At 40.5% G+C, this 19,655-nt stretch overlaps 1 protein-coding gene across 2 annotated transcripts; it reads right to left on the reverse strand.

Annotated features, from left to right (window-relative positions):
* Positions 1-1,137: 1,137 nt before the first annotated feature.
* On the reverse strand, positions 1,138-16,716 carry Med6 (mediator complex subunit 6). 2 transcript variants are annotated; one of them, XM_059279956.1, is made up of 8 exons: positions 16,602-16,715; positions 12,236-12,395; positions 11,697-11,788; positions 9,875-9,957; positions 8,959-9,067; positions 6,990-7,105; positions 2,121-2,148; positions 1,138-1,543 (listed from the first exon to the last, which is right to left on the reverse strand). In XM_059279956.1, the coding sequence occupies exons 1-8, from the start codon at positions 16,621-16,623 to the stop codon at positions 1,413-1,415; spliced, it is 741 nt and encodes a 246-aa protein (XP_059135939.1). In that variant the 5' UTR covers positions 16,624-16,715; the 3' UTR covers positions 1,138-1,412. The 2 variants fall into 2 exon arrangements, with proteins under 2 accessions (XP_059135939.1, XP_059135940.1); XM_059279957.1 differs by lacking the exon at positions 6,990-7,105 and having other exon boundaries at positions 16,602-16,716.
* Between the last annotated feature and the right edge of the window lie 2,939 nt (positions 16,717-19,655).

The raw sequence follows: 19,655 nt of genomic DNA on the forward strand, positions 1-19,655 counted from the left end.
CTTTCCACTACAGTACCATCAGTTAGGGACCAAACTTTCAATACATGACACTTTGGGGAGGACACTTCATATCCAAACCATAGCAGCATGACTATAAATGAGTAAAAAAATAAAAGGGATGTACATGTGCATGCATACCACACAGGCACACAGAGAAGCAACAACAGAGAGAGAGGGGGCAGAAAACACAGGCAAGTGTTATACATGAGGAGTATGTAAAGGAGTTCTGTGCTTGTTCTACAACTTCCCTAGACATCTGAGACTAAAACTAAAAGAACAAACATCTCACAGAAAACCAAATGCTTCATAAAAGTAGAAACAGCCGGGCAATGGTGGTGCACGCCTTGAATCCCAGCACTTGGAAGGCAGAGCCAGGCGGATCTCTGTGAGTTCGAGGCCAGCCTGGGCTACAAAGTGAGTTCCAGGAAAGGCGCAAAGCTACACAGAGAAACCCTGTCTCAAACCCCCCCCCCCCCAAAAAAAAAGAAGAAAAGAAAAGTAGAAACAAAGCAATTTGTCTTGTCACTTTAAATAATAAAACACTTTCTGCGGCTTAACTGGCAGTAGAACACGTAAGTGACAGCCTTGGTGACAGAGACCCTGAAAAGCACAGTACCTTCACACTCTGTACTTAAAACCAGAGTCCACCCCGTTGGAGTACAACAACCTGACCAGACAGAGTAAGAGCCCCAGGATGTGGAGGCTGCAGTGACCCAGCCCTACAGGCCATGTATATGGCGCTATACACAAATGGGTCACTGCAGCCTTATTTAAAATACGGCAAACTGGGAAACCTCCAAAATAACACAGGAAGCATTTTAAAAAACTGAGCTCCAAATCTTGGTAATGATATTCCGTACACTAGTAAACACCGGTAAGTGCTCACAACAGACTAACATTATGATAAAGAAAACGTGCATAAAGAATTATTTAAAAACTGTTATTTAAAAAAGAACACAAAGCAAACTGACAAGACTCCATGGGATGATGATATCAATGAGTGAAGGTTTTCCTTTACCTTTCAATTATTCAATAAAAGTATTATTGTAATAAGGAGGAATATCCAAATACTACAAGACATGCTTAGTTATTGCATTAACATTTAACCTCTCAGAGACAAGGAAAAGGCGTGGTAAGTAATATATACAAATAACTTTATTGTTTTTAAAGATATATACTGGCATATCTGTGAGTTAGGTGCACTGCCCATGTCCAGTAGAGGCAAGGTTACAAAAGATACATAAGAAATATTCACATAGAAATCATGGTAGGGAGAATGTCCTTTTGTAAGGAACCAGTACATTCCATACAAACAAGAGGGCTGTGATAGTGTTTTAAGACTCAAGAGCCTCCCACGGTGCTGAGGTATAGTGATTGACAAGGAGCTTGCCGGCTTCTTTCTTGTCCACTATTCACTGAAGTCTCATTCGTTTCTCAGGGGGACCTTTAGTGCTCACAGTCTGCTGAACATTCTTTGCACTCTCCTTCTCCTCAGATTTCACAGTTTCTGGTAGAGGCTCTGTCTCTTTCTTTGTCTGATCCACTAGACATCAAAAGCAGGTATTTTGTCAAAACAAATGAAGGTGGAAGGAAGACATAACTTTAAACACTGGTTAGTATCAACGGCTTACTCTTTTAAATTCATTTTTAATTGCTTATGAAGTTGAATATTTAGTTGTTTTCCCAGGCAGACATATTTTAAAAATCATTTATAAACCTAAAAATTTATTAACTCGAAAAATTTATAATGCTAAGCAAACACATGGTATTAAAATAAGACATCATGTGTGAACAAGCCACAAAAACAGATCCTATGGCAACTTACCAGCCAGCTCAACACCTGTTCTCGATGATGAAACCTAGCATCAAGTCACCGTGGCTTCTTTGCTCTTCCTGTTCTCTTTACCTAAACCCCAGTTTTAAATGCTAGTATCACTACTACAAAAACACTAAGTGTTGGCAATTCAAAAGTGTTCAAAGGTTAGGGGTGACAAACTATAATGAGACAGCCTAAAAGGACAAAATAACCACAGCTCATCTCACATGCCATTGCTGTTAGGATATTAAACAGGCTGCTTAATCTTCCTTCAAGTTTAATAAGAATAGCAGATGAACCATACCTGGGACAGGCTTTTCTCCAGACTTTTGCTAAGATTTGAAAAATAGGAAATGGGAGAAGGAAAAGGAAAAGTCAAGTTAATAATGTTTCTTCTGGGTTTCATAGTCTTAAATGACATACTTACATAACTGCATTGTAAAATGATTTCATAAAGGACAATTACCATTCATGCACCATAAAAAGTAAGCTTGTCATTTTCTACTCTTTACACCCTTCATTCCAGAAAAAAAAAAAAAAAGACACAAATCTAAAACCAGAAGTCATCCATAAAAATGCTGTACAGCTAACAAGCTGTGTGCCCCCCCACAAAGGCTACAATAAAAAGAGTAGTCATGTGGAATCCAATGAGAAGAAATAAGAGAACCACCAAACCTTAGAGACTTGCCTGCTTAGAGGATATGAACTATAAAAAGGAGAATGAAGCCAGGAGTGATTTAAGCCCAGCACTTGGGAGGCAGAGACAGGTGGACCTCTGTGAATTTGAGGCCAGCCTGGTCTACATAGTGAGTTCCATGGATAAACCCTTTGATTTTAAGTATGGTAGGCATGGGAACTAAGAAAGAAAAAGATGTCTTTCACTCAAAGATTTATTTATTTTTATATGTATGGGTATTTTCCCTGCATATATGTCGGTGTACCGTGTACATGCCTGGTGCCCAAGGAAGCCAGAAAAGGAGGTCAAATCCTTTGGAACTAGAGTTACAGATGGTTGTGAGCTGTTTAAGTGGGTGATGGGAATAAAACTCAGATCCTCTAAAAAGCAACAAGTGCTCTTAACTGCTGAGCCATCTCTCTAGCCCAGCTGGCTCAGTGGTTTAAGATAATGTATTGCTCTTGCAGAGGACCTAAATTTGCCTGGGCAATTTAATGAGACCATGTCACAAAAAAAAAAAAAAAAATTAACGGCCAATAAAATGGCTGAGTAAGTAAAATGCACCTACCACCTGAGTTTGACCCCTGTGACCCACATGAGAAAGGGAGAAAATCTACTCCAAGTTCTCCTATAACTTCCACATCCATGTATGATGGCATATGCATGTCCCCTCCCCCAATAACTACCCTGCCAGTAAATTAATACTAATTTTCCCCCCTTAGGAAAATAGTGAGGGGAAATGTGCTGAGGATGTAGCTCCTCCAAGGCCATGGGTTCAACCCACAACACTGAAAAAAACTAAAAAACAAAGAGGCCTATTTTCAAGGCTGGCCCTTGGCTGGTATACATAAACTTGAATTGTAGGAGGTTTCCACCATTCTGTACCTGATAACACTGATTCACTGTCCCTAGGCTACACAAATATATGGTTTATAGCAAAGATCTGCTTTCCTTCAGAGACTGTGGGACTTTGTTATGTGCTTAAGAGAAGCATCAATATATGATGAACTACCTCTAAAAGACTTAATTCTAAATTCTAATAAATTTCCCAGGCAGAAATATTCATATGTTGGTGTGTTTTTATTGTTGAGGTAAAAATGTATACTCTACATAACCTGTTACAAGGAAGGGAAAAGGACAAGGAAACCTATATACAGACCACAGACCCCTCCAGACTCTATTGTGTCTTTTCCCCTAGAATCTGACTACATATTCTTTAATGCATAGGAATGTTTTGCCTGAATGTATATCTTTGCACTACATGCATACCTGGTGCCTGCAGAATCAAAAGAGGACACTGGAGCCCCTGGAACTAGAGTTACAGACAGTTGTGACCTGCCACATGGGTGCTCGGAATCCAAACTGATCCTCTGTGAGAGGAGTCAGTACTCTTAACCACTGAGCCATCTCTCCAACCCTTGGCTGTATATTCTTATTATATCACATAGTAATAAATCTTTACCAAATAAAACCACATAAATATCTAACAAATTAGCAAATACAGGGGTAGTCATAGACATACCACAACACAGCCATAGATCATGAACATATCAAGATTTAAATATGTCTAAAGTAATTATTCCTTATTTTACAACAGAAGAGGGAATAGAGTAACAGTAAGGGGAATAAAATTTTAAGATTTTTTTTAAAGGTTTATTTATTTATTATGTATACAGTGTTCTGTTTGCACGCATGCCTGCAGGCCAGAAGAGCACACTAGATCTCATTATGGATGGTTGTGAGCCACCATGTGGTTGCTGGGAATCGAACTCAGAACCTCTGGAAGAGCAGCCTCTTAACCTCTGAGCCATCTCTCCAGCTCCAAATTTTAGGATCTTTGTACTGCTAGTTCTGAACCACTTGAACTGATGTCCTATGTACCAGCACACACTGACTAATCTTTCCTAGTGAATACTGCCAACCAACTAACAGAATGTGCTATGAGATGGGTAAACACAACAGGAATGCCTTTAATCAAATTTAATCACACAGTCTTAAGGTAAACCTAAATGGAGCCATAGCCTATATAGTGCCCTAGCAGCTTCCAGATTAAAAACTAAAACCACTGAAAAGAAATTCATCATAAAAGACCTAAGGACCTGAACCCCCATGCTCACATTAGTATCAGTGTAACATTCAGCAGTAACACAAATTAAAACATGGAAAAGAGGCTTCAAGACTCCTGAAGACTTCTCAAAGACTCTCCTGTGCTAATACTACTACTGAAAAAACACTTAGGCATCAGAAGCCCGACTGTTCAATACTAAGTAAAAGTACACCCTGAGCTCCAAGCAGCTGAGCAACTCTGCGTAGCAGTTCCAGAGAAGCCATCTTTTCCTGCATCTATTACAGAGCTGGATGTACTCTCTTGACTATTTACCTTTCGGTTCTTATGATTAAAACAAATATCGGGTTCAAAAAACATCTATTCTCATGTATCTATTGCTACCTTGAAAAGAAAAACATCACTGAAATTATATGAAGGGCATAGTCAGTTTGATCACATAACAGAGAGGTAGGAGATACAAAAGATGAGCACTGGGTTCATGTGTATTTGCTTTTAAATTATTCCATTTTTACATATTTATTTTAATTGCCATAACTTTCTACAAGGTAAAGCTTTTTTGTATTAAGAGTCAAGGCTGTCTTTAAGCTTCTACTGTGTCTAGCCTCTCTCACTAGATGGCTTAGCAGCTATGAGCACGGGCTGCTCTTCCAGAGGACCTGGCTTTGATTCTCAGCACCCACACAGAGGCTCACAACTGTCTGTTCCAGAGCATTCAATGCCCTCTTCTGTCCTCCAAGGGCACCACATATATATGTGGTACACAGACATATATGCAGGCAAACCCATACACATTAAATACATAAATAAATATAAATGAATGAATGGTTTTAAAGGGAACCTTTGGGCTTACCTATAGACAATATAATTAATTCTTTAAAAATTAATCTTACTTTTTTGGTGCAAGGTTTTTTTCTTTTTAATTATATGTGTATGTTTTGTCTGCATGTATGTCTATGCACCACATGTATGTTATGGTACATACATGTATGTATGTACTTGCAGAGGCCACAAGAGGGTACTGGATATTTGTGAGCTGCCACATGGGTGCTGGGAATCAATCCCAGGTCCTTTGGAAGAGCAGCCAGTACTCTTAAGTTTGCTGAGCCATCTCTCTAGCCCTAAGTTTGTTTTAAGATTTATTTTTATTTATGTGTGTATGTACACGTATGGATACCCATGGAGGCCGAAAGACAGTATCTGACCCCATGGAACTGGAGTTACAGGCCGCCTGATGCGGGTGTTAGAAACCAAGCTTGGGTCATCTGAAAGAGCAGCAAGGACTCCTCAATCGCTGAGCCATCTCTCCAATACCTGGTACAAGTTTAAGACTGAGTATGTATTGTACACTTACATCACAACTCAGCCTGAATGAGCTGTGTTTGCAATACTCAAGAGTCATGTGTGTCTAGTGGTTAATGTACTGGACAGCACAGATCTAGATGCCCTTCCCTCAGGCTACGCAGTAGAGATGGTGTACTCACTGAATAAATGACCAGCACACCTCATCTCAAACAGCCCAGAGCAGTTTCCCAGCACACAGCACACAGCTCTAACTCATGTTTCCCCTTGTTCTACCTTCAAGAACAGTTCATGAAATTTCTCTAAGCTAGCTTTCTCATCTCATGTTCCAACCTTTGTCTCTTCACTACCACATAACCATTATAGTAACATCTCTCACTATTTTAGAGTCAGACAGGGGAAGGGGAGGCCTGTTCTAAAGTCATTTTATGGTGTTTAAAAAAAAACAAAACAAACAAACAAAACTCAATTAACTTAAAACTATCTTTAAAATTCCCTCAAATCCTTCCTAACAACAATAAACATGCCTGTGAGAGTACACATTTCTTTAAAGGTCCAGAATAACTAGCACTAACATGGCCATGAACTCCATTTCTCAGCTGCTTCACTTCAAAAGCTCAGAGTGTAGAATGGCAGGTGGATCTACTGCTAGACTACTTCTAAATCCCTAGGTGGCATTACAACCCTTTAACACAAAAGAGAACTCTAAGGAACCTCTGCTTCCTCTCTTGACCATGCCAAGCCCTCTACCACTTTCTGTTAAGTCTTAACCCATTAACCATTTAAGAGGCGACATATGTTATATATCAGGCTGGGAATGCAGCAGGTAGAATAGAAAGCATGAGCTTCATATTCTAGGTTTGTTAGAATCTACTATGCTTTCAGCAACCTTACAGGTGAGAATATTATCCAAACACAGAGCTCAGTGTTCACACAGATTCAATAAGGAACAGAGAGCAATGCTGAATCCATTCCTTTCATTCATTACCTCCATTCAGCCTCTTTAAACCTTTCCTCTCATTCAGGGGTAATTTTTCAGCTAATAAGGAAAACCAATATTTCTAAATCATACCTAAAAGACTTTCCAATTAAAACGTGTCGAATCAAAATTCACAACACATTCTCATTACCTGAACAAACTTGGGTGGGAATTTTTGTCTGAGGTCTACGAGTAAAGCATCCACACGCTGTCTCTGAAAAATAGAGCTTGGCTCTTCTTTCCTTTTGGCTTTAGGTTTGACTTTGTCTATTAAAATACAAAATCCAATCAACATGCTGAAACCATTATTTTAATAACATCTTTACTAAGACAATTCTTCAAATAAAACAGCAAATATATAAAAGGAGTTCCTAACTATCCTTTACAAACGATGTTAAATTCTAACATTTCAAAAGCTGACATACCTGTCTCTTAAAGATTGATAGACAAACAGTTCTAAGACTAACATTCTTCATAATTACCTAAATCACAATCCATATTATAGGCCTGAAATTACTTTTGAGTATTTTAAGTGCAATTCAATAGTCCTTTTCTGTACAACCTACTAAGGACAAATAGAAAAGACAGGTTTTAGTTACTATGCTCCATTATAAAGATAGTAATTAAACCAGGCAAGAGAATCAGGAGTTCAAGGTCATCCTTGGCTATACAGCCAAGTTAACCTATAGTTAACCTGCCTAGACTACACAAGATCTGTCTCAAAAGACTGAAATTAGGTGGGGATGGTGATCCATATCTCTGTTGATCTTAGCATTTGGGAGGATGAGGCCAGAAGAATTAATGGCTCAAGGACAGCCTGGGCTCCATATGGAGAGATTTTCTAAAACACATTCATTTATTCATTCCCATTCTCTCTCTTTCTCTATGAAACATTGTATTGAGGAGAAAAAATACAAAACAAGATCATGAAGGCAAGAATAAAAAAGGATATGGAGGAGAAATTCTAAAGTTACTCGCATTTGCTCTGGCAGGGAGAACAGAGGTAGGGAATGGGTGCAGGGACTGTCTCTAAATGAAGGATTCCAAGTGGCCATGCTCTAGACATCATAAGGTGGGAACAATTGCCCCAGGTCAATTTTACTCCACTAAGGTACACTTTCCTACATCAAACATTACTGCCTGCACCCAATATTAAGAATCAAAGTAACTTTATTTGAAAGGCCACTACACAGCTCTGAATCCTACATAAAGGTCATCTTCCCTATGCTTAATTATTCTCAAAAAAAGAAAATACACTGATATGGACACATTTCTGGACACAGGTTTTTGGTAAAACATGCCAAAAGAACAGCCATCAATTAGCATCCATGGAAACTAAAGGACCTAGTATCATGACAGGTGCTAACATCAAAGAATTAGAAAGTGACCTAGGTCCAGAGAGAGGTACAGTAGACAAGGCAGTAGCCATGCAAGCCTGGAGAACTGAGTGTAATCCCCCAAACACACATTAAAGATGGATGCAGAAAACCAACTCCAGAGCTGTCCTCTGACATCCACCATCCACACATATTCTGTGGCACACAAGCTTATATGCACATCACACACTTACAAACACACACACACACACACACACACACACACACACACACACACACACAGTTTCAAAAGACAGCCAGCAAACAACCTAATCAACTAGGGATATAACTTGGGAGTAAAGTGCTTGCCTAGCCTGCCTAAGGCCCTGGGTTTAACCCTTAACACAACAGGAGGGAGTAAAAATGAAAATGAAAGGGAGGGAGAGAAAGGGAGGGAACACAGTCTGGCCATCTGAAGAAAGGGCACCAAGAGCAATATCTCATCTCCTGACTTTGAAGACTAGAAGGCTGAATGGTTCCAAATTCCAAGACAACCCCAGAAGTAAGAAATATCTTTGCTCATTCATCACCAATGTTTCTCCTCTTATGTTCCATCTTTATGTTTACATCTTCTTTACAAAGCTTATGGACATGTGACCTCATAGACAAAACTAACAACTGTTCTGATGTTACTATTACTGCACCTATGACATGAACACAGGGGCAGTAATGCCATCATCTGAGAAATTAAAACCTATCTCGGAGTATCAAACCATTCTGGGAGGGCCTAGGCACACTACTTACCTTGCTCTTCATGATCTTTAAAGTGCCACCAATACCCTTTGGAAGGATGGTATCGACAGTATGACATAGCTTCATCAAAAGCTGACTGAATACCATGCACTGCAGTAAGCTTGCAAAACAAAACAAAAACCAACAAATTCTAAATCTCTCATGAGGTCAACTAAAATGTCCTAAGTAAATATAAAATATTACATATGCAAAGATAATTTCCTGTTTTCAGAATCTAGATTGCCATTTGACTGGAGTTGTATTCACCCCCAGTATCTGCAAGGGATGAGTTCCACACTCACATCCCTTACATAAAATAATTAGCATTTCTGTGTAACCTATGAATTCTCCAATATTCTTTTAATCATCTCTAAATTACTTATAAGACCTAACACAATATAAGTACTATATAAACAGACAGCTATTACAGTGTACTGTTTAGGGAATAATAAAAAGGGCAACAAAAACATAGTATAGGTGCAGTTCTTTTTCCAAGTACTTTTATGTATATTACTAATGATGTGGAGCCTGTGACTCTTCAGACTCTATTAGCACGGACTTGACCCACAGTAACAGTCAACATTTTATACCAGCTTACACAAAGCAGAAGAGCTCCTATTTGATTCTCAGAGCAGGGGCTCTCAATTAGAAGTTTGCTTTAATGTTCTAAGAATGTAAAAAAAAAAACTAGGTGTGCTGGCACACATCTGGAATCTCAGGACTTGAGATGGAGGCAGGAGGACTGGGGTTCAAGGCCATCTTTGGATACGTAATGAGTCCAAGGCTACTGTCTAAAGAAATAAAAAGGGAAGGGAGGGGAAAGGAGAGAGGGAGGGAGGGAGGGCAGGAAGGGAGGGGAAAGGAGAGAGGGAGGGAGGGAGGGCAGGCAGGTAGGCAGGTAGATGCGTAGGTGGGTGAAGACACATACCACTCTGGAGTTTATAACTGATCCCAAGTCTGGTGCCTGATAGATGACTCCAGCAATGATATAATAATCAGCCAGTGGGATAACTAAAGCAGCAGGAAAAAATGCTTATGAACACATCTTGGACACAAACTGCTAAAAAATGATTTTTTTCATAGAACGAACAACTAATCTCTGGCACTTTAATATATGAAACTTTAAGGGAAGGTCTGGCAATTTCTATAGAAGTAGGCAGTATGGGGAAACAGCCACACTGTTCATTTATGCTATCTAGGGTTGTTAACAGTTGAGTAGTTCCATGTAGTTCCATCCACAAAGCCTAAAGAGTTTACTCTCTGCCCTTCACAGAAAATGTACACCAACTCTTACCCACAAGCAGGGCTTCTCAAACACCAGGCACATCTGAATCAAGTTTAATCAATTCAATGCATCTTAAGATTATTAAAATGAGATCTTACTAGGTACATGTATAGGTATATATAGCACATTTCAATGGACTAAACAATGCCAATGCTGTCAGTCAACCAAATTGGGAAGTAAGACTGAAGAACATAAGACACTTAGAGACCAGAGTGAAGAAGGTATGTGATGCATGCACTATACTTTCCTCGGAGTCCTAAGACTGAGCCCTCAGGACAAAGATAACTATTACTGAGCCTCAATACCATCTTGTGTAATTACTATATCCTGAATGTTCACAAGTAGCCTTGCTTATTATCTACAGTTCTCTTTTTCTCTGCAGAGACTCTAGACCTTCCACTCTGAAATAAGATTTGAATTTCTAACTATAACTTCTTTGACAAGTGATTTTCTGATATTGAAAGGTTCCAGGGAAAAGGATGTCCCCAAGTGTCTTTATGTAGAGCATCTATTTGAGAGATGTCTCTCAGCAATACCACCCTGCTTTTCTACTTTGAATAATCTCTTCTTCAATGAGACTCTGCAAAATCTTGGCTTGATCCCAAGGTGTCTTGAAGTGCCAGTCACTGCTAAAATATATGCTTTAGCTCTCTGATTCAAAATCAAGTCTGGATGCATTTACTCTTCAATGTTGTTTCTTAAGCAAATATTCATTTGATAGTAAAACCCAGGTAAGATTTTTGGTTGAATGTATCATTTGAAGATACTCAGTGGATTCTCTATGAATTTAATAAAAAGTATTAACTCAAAGACTGAGAGGAGATGAAAGTTATTCAGGAGGCTCAAGGTCCAGTGGGAACTCAACAACTGCGCTCATAGGAAGAGGTGAACCATCTGGGTTTTTGATATACTTCTTACGGGAGCTATACCTGCCTGCCCAACCAAAATGTATACCGTGAACATGGTGGAAAACTGCTTACTACTGGGAGCCTTTAATTCTAGTGAACAGAAAATGCCTATGTGACCAGTCCTCAAAAAAAGGTTTAGGCTCAGAATTTCAAATGGCTTCCTGGAGTAGAAATGTGTGTGTGTGCGCACGCGCATGCGCACACGCGTAACTTCATCTTATGCTAACTAGAAGGCACATTTGGTATGGATCCTCAGAAGATGCTGATTCCTACAATGGCTTTTCCTGTTATTTGTCTAGCGGTGTATCCTTACCAGGCAGCCATAACAAATTCTGGCCATGAGTACAATAGATGCTGACTCTGATGAGTACACTCCTAACAAGTACTGGACATGTATGTAGTTTGTGGGACCTATAGAAACAGAACTCGATGCAAAACAAAACAAATCATAACATACCAGTTCCTGAATGGTATACCAAAATAAATCCCTTATTTGAAAACAAAAGAAAGCACACAGATCAGGAAGTAAACAAATTGTGGTGTTTTGGACATTTTACCTTGAGCAGGGGACTGCCGCTGTTGCTTTCGAATGATGAAAAGAATGGGTTCTTGAGCATGTAAAAGGATGTATTCAACTCCAACCATCTGACTGAAATGGAAACATACAGAGAGATCTATGAAGGATTCCCAAAACTGTGTAGGACACTTAAATTACCAAATAAACTGCAACAGTAGTGTAGAAAGGGGACTAAAACTGCTTATGATTAATGTTAAAAGTTGGCTACTGAAAAAAACCAGCTATTTTCCCAGACAGTTGGTACATAGATTAAAATGTGGTTTTTAAACAAATTTATAAAAATTCATGAATTTAACAGTAAGTTACCTTTAACAGCTAAAATTACCTCATAGCAAAAGCTATTTAAAATATAGAAACTAAACTTTATAAAACCAGTGAGCCATCTCCTCAGCCTAAAGCTCAGGGGTTTCCTTCCAAAGATTCAACTGTATCTGTCACTAATTACCATACACAGGCAAAATGATCAATCACTGCAAAATCTCGAGTTAGCAAAGGTGCTACCTTCTTAAAACAACTTACTTCAAGTGCTCTAATGTTAGCCTCTGCATCTTGACCACTTCATTATTACACGTCCTATCATAAAAAGGGTTGCTTCTTTCTGAAAAGTAATCCAGGACACTACCACTGTTCAAAATGGGGATCCAAGAGCTGTCAACCCAAGAGATTCCCAGCAGATTATCTATAGGAAAGAAATAAAAGAATTAAAAACAATAAATAATCCAATGAATACCTACTATGTGCTGTGAATTAATGATATAGATTCTGCCCTATGCACTCCTATTTTGGCTGTGAGCCTAATATTTAACAACTGAGCCATCTCTACAGCCCAGCCCTATGAACTGTTAACAGTCTAACAGAAGAGAGAACTATGAAAAAGGAACACAGGAAGGACTACAGTAAAGTTAGGGGTAAATTAATTATAGAAGCATAAGTGGGGTAACAAAACAGCTCACAGAGAAAATGGAAATTACGCTTCACGGGCAAGAGGTAGGTTTGCATTACTAAAGGAGAGACTCGCCATGAAGAAGAGGGTAAACTGGTTCCCAGCAGAGAGAACTCATACACAAAGGTACAAAAGATAAAATACATTGTTTCTCTATTTTGATTTTGAATAGTTTGATTGGGTAAAGAAGTATTAAGATTTGAAATCTAGAAAGATCTTTTTAAAGACTAGAAATCCAAAGTTTTTTGGTTTTTGGTTTTTTCGAGACAGGGTTTCTCTGTGTAGTTTTGGTGCCTTTCTGTAGACCAGGCTGGCCTTGAACTCACAGAAATCCGCCTGCCTCTGCTTCCCAAGTGCTGGGATCAAAGGCATGCGCCGCCGCCGCCGCCGCCGCCGCCGCCCGGCTGAAATCCGAAGTTTTTAATGCTAACAACTGATTAAAAATTTCCAAACACACCCACAACCACCAGTTTAAAGATCCTTCCATTGGCAGGCAAAGAATATCAGGGAGCCTCTACTATAGACAAGAGAATAGTGATACAAAAGTTAAGGGGCAAATGGTAAGTAAAATCCCCTTTTTACAGCCATAATGTTTCAGATTCAGAGTAGAATTAAATCTTAATTTTTAAAAAGACATGGTAGAGCCAGGAACAGTGATCAAGACCTACAGGCCATAGCACCCTGGGAGGCTGAGACAGGAGGATCAAGAGATTGAGGCCAGCTTGGACTACATGTGATCCTGTCTTAAAAAGTATGGTAAATTAGTTTTCTATAACTAATGAGTTTCATTGTGTGCTGACTATGATGATAATGTTTCATATCAGTGCCTACTAAACACCACTAGAGTTAAGTTATAAAAATCATAATGCTAATATAATACTGGTTGAAAAGTTTCACCTCTTCTATACAGCTACTTTGGGCATCTCTGAAGAAGTCAAATCTTGCTGGGCATTGGTGGCACACGCCTTTAATGCCAGCACTTGGGAGGCAGAGGCAGGCAGATTTCTGTGAGTTCGAGGCCATCCAGGTCTACAGAGCGAGATCCAGGACAGACTCCAAAAATTCAGAGAAACCTTGTCTCGAAAAAGGAAAAAAAAAAAAATCAAATCTAACTCAAGGTAACAAGTAATTTCCAGCAAAATGAATCAAACATAAAAAAGTTGTTACATATAAAAAAATAATAAATTGTGCTTTATGTGACCTAAAATAAAGGAGACAAACAGATTAAGTATGTTAACAAAAATAATACCAACTGTGGTGGTATTGTGTTCCCTAAAATACTGTGCACCCTAATAAACTTATCTGGGGTCAGAGAACAGAATAGCCACTAGGTACAGAGGCTAGAAAATGGTGGCACTCACGCCTTTAATCCTAGCATTCCAGAGGCAGAAATTCCTTTGGATCTCTGTGAGTTCAAGGCCACATTGGAAACAGCCAGGCATGGTGACTCACGCCTTTAATCCCAGAAAGTGAGCCTTTAATCCCAGGAAGTGACGGCAGAAAGCAAAAAGGTATATAAGGCGTGAAGACCAGAAACTAGAAGCTTTTGGCCTGGTTAAGCTTTTAGGCTTTTGAGCAACAGTTCAGCTGAGATTCATTCTGGATGAGGACTCAGAGGTTTCCAGTCTGAGGAAACAGGATCAGCTGAGGAACTGGCGAGGTGAGGTAGCTGTAGCTTGTTCTGCTTCTCTGATCTTCCAGCATTCACCCCAATAACTGGCTCAGGTTTGATTTTATTAATAAGACTCTTTAAGATTCATGCTACAACCAACCATCTCTCTCTCTCTCTCTCTCTCTCTCTCTCTCTCTCTCTCTCTCTCTCTCTCTCTCTCTCCTCTCTCTGTGTGTGTGTGTGTGTGTGTGTGTGTGTGTGTGTGTGTGTGTGTATGGATAAAGTCATAGTCAAAATATTCAAAAACAGGAAATGTTTTCAGAAAAAGGTATCTTTTCTAATAAAAAGCAACAAAGGGAAACCATGGCCAGGCAGTGGGGGCACACGCCTTTAATCCACCCCCCCCCCCAAAAAAAGGGAAACCACAACTAAGATTTAAATTCTCTAGTCCTACTAACAATCTTATTTACTGTGAAACATGCATTCCTTTTAGCTATTTTAGGAAATTGACTTTTTTTCCTTAAAAATGTTTCTTATACCTTATCTTTATATCATTTACCAGGCATAATCATTTCATGCCCATATCTATTAACTAAAGGTAGGTAGGTAAGATCTTTATTTACATATACAACATTATATGTGTTAAATGCTCAGTAAATTTGTAACCCAATAAATGTTAACTGTGACAATGGTAGTGGTGGTCTTTTCTCTGCTCTCATGGCAATTTTAATATACTGTTATTACTAATTCTCATAACCAAAAACACAGAAATGTGCTCCCATTAAGTTGTGAGTTTTTATTTGTCAGGAAATTACTCATCAAATGCTTACAATTCATGACTGAAAGCCAAGGCAAGTATGATTTACTCTATTAATCACACATCTTAATCAATCAATTTAAACAGCCTCATATATTTAAGGGCATTCACCTACAAAATACTGAACTGGAATGAAAAGTATAGTCTCTGGCTGAAAAAAAAATGTATTTGTCCCACTTCAAGATAACCTCTGGTCACAACTTCATAAATAGACCTACTACCAAATCAGGCAGATTCAACCATTTCTCACTAATGTAGTTATCACCCTTTTCCAAGCTATCTGCAATTTCCATCCATTCCAGAAAAGTCCTCCTGGTTTTTCAAATTCTTTCCTTGCCTCCCTACACTATTCTCAGCAGCAAAAATGATCTAATACATAAATATATAAATTAAAAGAAAGACAGTCAGAACATGCCATCTCCATTTGATCAAAACTCTGCAGTGGCTCTCTTACTCTGAGAAAATAAACCTTACCCTAGCCTACAAGACTTCTCTAAATTATCTTCCCACATCTTCTCACTCCATTTCTGGCTGTACCAGCTTCTTTGCCATTCCTCTAAATATCAAACACATTACAATTACAGCTGTCAGGGTAGCACTCAGCAATCTTCAACTGATGAACTTAGAAACTTGAAACTCCTCACAATGGAAGACAAGCAGCTAAAAATGTGATCCAGAAATACTGACAACCGATACTTAAGTAACTATACATAAGCTACCTGGAACCTCAGTTCACCTAAGATAGCAAAAGATATCTCAAACACTTTAAAAAAAATATATGAAACATGTTCATTTAAGTAACCCTAATTAATTAAACTCAACACACACGCACACACACACACACACACACACACACACACACACACACACACCATGGAAGTAGGTGGTGAACTTGTTGGGAATAAAGGGTTCACCGGGAGTGTGTAAGATAAAAGAGGGTAATGGGCGGTATATATGATCAAAATGCATTATATGCATGTAAAAAATTGTCAAGAAAACAAAACTGGAACATATACAAACAAACATGCTACCCGAGACCAAGAAGCAATGAAGAGGTTGCATCTCCATTTATTTATTCTCTGATTCAACGAAAATGACAATACCGCTACAGCCTGCCGAAGGTAACTACTGAATGACAAATGAAAGGTATTATAGACTAAAAATTAAAACATTAATACGAAGACTTAGGGATTTCTGTCCGGTACGATAGGATCAGTCCTTATTTTATTCCACTTCTCTCTTCCCAAAAGCCATCCCCTCACCTCGATATAACGCCCCAGCATCGTGGTAGAAAAGGCCAAAACTGCTTCTAACTCCTCCGTTTCGACTCTTTTAAAGAGACTCGTCAGAATACGGAAAAACTCTACAACTTTTCGTCAAATCAGAGCCTTCGGTTGTCCAGAAACCACTCAAAAGAGCTTGAGAGAGACCTCACAGAGGGTATGAGGCTGACCCCGGCGAGCTATAAACCCCTAACAGACCACAATCTGGGGGTGAGCGTAACACACATTACCTCGGATATCCACCGCCGCCATAATTCTAAAAGCGCTCGTAGAGCCTCCTTCCGGCGCACAGTGAAGGTAATGACTACCGCGACGGAAGCGGCGGGCTGCCGACCGTACGGGAAGCAAGGAGGGCCAAAGTGTTCTGGAGAAGCGCGCGGGGTGGGAAGCGGGTGGGAGGAGGGGTAAAGTAGGGGAACCGGGTTGAATTTTTGCAGTTGGACACCCGCGAAGGGGAAAAAGGCGAGGCACGGGGTGGCGACCAGGAGGTCGAAGAGGTGGGACCCGCCGAAGAAAGCCGGGAGGAGGGAAAGGGCGGGACCTGTACACTATGGAGTAGGAGAAAGGAGGGCCGCAGTGCATTCCAAGCTGGAGCTGGCCGAGTCTGGAGGGACAGGGTCAGAGAAAAAAAAAAAAAAGCAGGCCAAGCATCAGGGCCGAACAGTGGAAAAAGTAAGTCTATTTACAGGTAAAGAGGTTGAACAGAGTCCTGCCTCATGCACACCACTGATATTCTAAAATTCTCATCTAAACCGAGTCTAAGACTCTCACTTCTAATCCCAGCTCTCAGGAGGCAGAGCCAAGTGGATAGCAAATTTAGGGCCAGCCTGGATTACATAGAGAGACAGTGTTTTCAAAATAATAAAAATACCTCATGAGTATACAAACGAGCTGTTATTTAGCAGAGAATTCAAAAGTCTTTCGTTTGCCTGTTGACTGAGCCCATTAAAAACCTTAACCAGGGCTGGAGAGATGGCTCAGAGGTTAGGAGCACCGACTGCTCTTCCAGAGTGTTAGTTTTTTGGCTGCGTTGTGTTCTTACCCTGCAAGGAAATGCCACGAAACACGACAGAATCCGCTAACAAAGAGTTTTATTAGAGGTAAAGGGACAGAGAGTGAACAGGCCTGCGGGAAACACGTGTGTGGAGAAGAAGGAACCGGGAGCATGGCGTGTTGTAAATCTTTCACAGAGGTCCTGAGTTCAATTCCCAGCAACCACATGGTGGCTCACAACCATCTGTAATGAGATCTGGTGCCCTCTTCTGACTTGTAGTCATACATGCTGTATAGCCTGTCTCGAAAAACCAAAACCAAAACCAAACAAAAAACAGAACCATAATCAATTAGAAACCTGAATCAATTTATGACGAAATTTCTCAAAATAGGAAGTGCTTCTGAGGTAAATTGTTAACGAGCTTGAGAAAAAGGAATGTTCTGAGTATTGTCCTAGTGTCTGCCTTCCAGGTAGTCTGGAACAGACAGACTTCAAGTAGGGAACAATTCTGTGGTGTGGAGAAGGCATAGGAAAACGACAGAAGGACTTTCTCTGTCTAGTGTGGCTTTATAAAAGCAAAATGAGCCGGGTGGTGGTGGCACATGCATTTAATCCCAGCACTCAGAAGGCAGAGCTAGGCGATTTCTGAGTTCGAGGCCAGCCTGGGCTACAGAGTGAATTCCAGGAAAGGCTCAAAAGCTACACAGAGAAACCCTGTCTCGAAAAACAAAAACAAACAAACAAAAAAATCAAAATGATGGAGGTGCCTGCAAACAAGACAGAGCCCCAAAGCCTGACACAAGGAGCCTATATTCTCAAAACTAAGTACTGCCAAGCTCCCATTCCCAGCATTTAACCATAACCAACTAGTAAGGCAGGAGGACCCCTCATTTAATTGGGATTTTTTTTCACTCAGAGACCAAGGAATAGCACATTTTAAATCAGTGTAATAAAAGCATATTTCTTGTTCACTTCAATTTTTGACCTAGGATGTTATACTTGAAATGATGTGGATAAAATAAATGTTCACAAAGAAGTATGCACATGCTGAGCTGGGTTTTTTAATACAGACAGTTTCAGCAGGAAACAGCAAGCTTTTGTTTTGTTTCACTGATCTTGTTTCCTTGTGTCCTTAGAAGCAGATTAGGAGAGGCTGTGACAGAACACACGCATGATAAACCAGATGGATGTTAAACCAGACTGGGGAAGTCCACTGGATTTTGCAGGCAACAGGAGAAATGTGATTGAACTTCTGGTTTAGAAAGCTGCTTTCAGGAGGATGGAGTTGGAAGTATTCCTAAGACTCAAACCGGGGAGTCTATATCGGCAATCATTGGAAACTAAATGATGCCTTCACTAAAAAAAATATTGAACTGAAGGAGGGGGGGATGAAAAATATTTAGGTGACAGGATTAAAGAGCAATGGTGACTTAATAGCCTGGTGGGGGAGAGGGATTAAAAGTGAGTCAGCCCCAAGGGTGCAAGCATGGCAGAGCTGGCCCCACTATTGATCTGTCATGGGGCGGTGTCTGCGAGGGAAAGATGCTTCCCCTTGTTCCTCACCCCTTGCCACCTTTGGCATGTGGGAGATCTGGCCCCTGGGTCATGAGAGGAAGGGCTGGCCCTGCTCTCACTGGCTGTGGCACTCAGGACAACAGGCCCTGCACCTCACCTAGGCAGCACAGTAGAGCTGATCCTGTTGATGGGGGTTAATATGACCAGAGAATGTGAGCATGGGAGATCTGGCCCTGCCCCTCATCTGCCTTATGGAGAGATTACCCTCCCCTAACCCCACCACTCACCCCTGTGGCAGGTGGGAGAGCTGGCCCTGAGGTTGTGAGAGTGGGAGAGCTAGTCCTGCCCCTCACCAGCTGCAGCACACAGGACAGTGACCCCTGCAACACAGTGGAACTGGCCCTAGTGGTGTAGCTGTGGGTGAACCGACCCTGGGGGCATGAAAGCAGAAGAACTGCCCTACCTCTTGCTGCTTGCTACACAGGGTGAACTAGCCAGGGCAGTGCTGGAGAGCTCCCCCTGGTGGTGAGGACAAGGGAGAATTAGTGGGCTGCCAGAACCAGGGCTATGAGTTGGCCACCCCAACATCCATGATCTGCTGGAGCATGAGGGGCCAGTCCTGCAGATCCAAAGTTGCAGGATCTCCACAACACAGGGCAACAGAACATCCAAGAGGAGTCCCAGTGAGGGCCCAGTATCAATAGTGTAATGGGATTCAGAGGCCTCAAACCAGACCAATGACTTATTGCAATGAGCAATCTTTTCTTGCAAGTAA

The sequence above is a fragment of the Peromyscus eremicus genome, chromosome 14, assembly GCF_949786415.1.
Source record: "Peromyscus eremicus chromosome 14, PerEre_H2_v1, whole genome shotgun sequence".
NCBI classification, from domain to species: domain Eukaryota; kingdom Metazoa; phylum Chordata; class Mammalia; order Rodentia; family Cricetidae; genus Peromyscus; species Peromyscus eremicus.

Coding starts and splice junctions, on each gene's coding strand:
- Med6 (XM_059279956.1), bottom strand. CDS start 16,623: ATGGCGGCGGTGGATATCCGAG. Junction 12,396..16,601: donor GGCGGCGGTGGATATCCGAG/GTAATGTGTGTT, acceptor TCTTTCCTATAG/ATAATCTGCTGGGAATCTCT. Junction 9,958..11,696: donor GCGGCAGTCCCCTGCTCAAG/GTAAAATGTCCA, acceptor CTGCTGCTTTAG/TTATCCCACTGGCTGATTAT.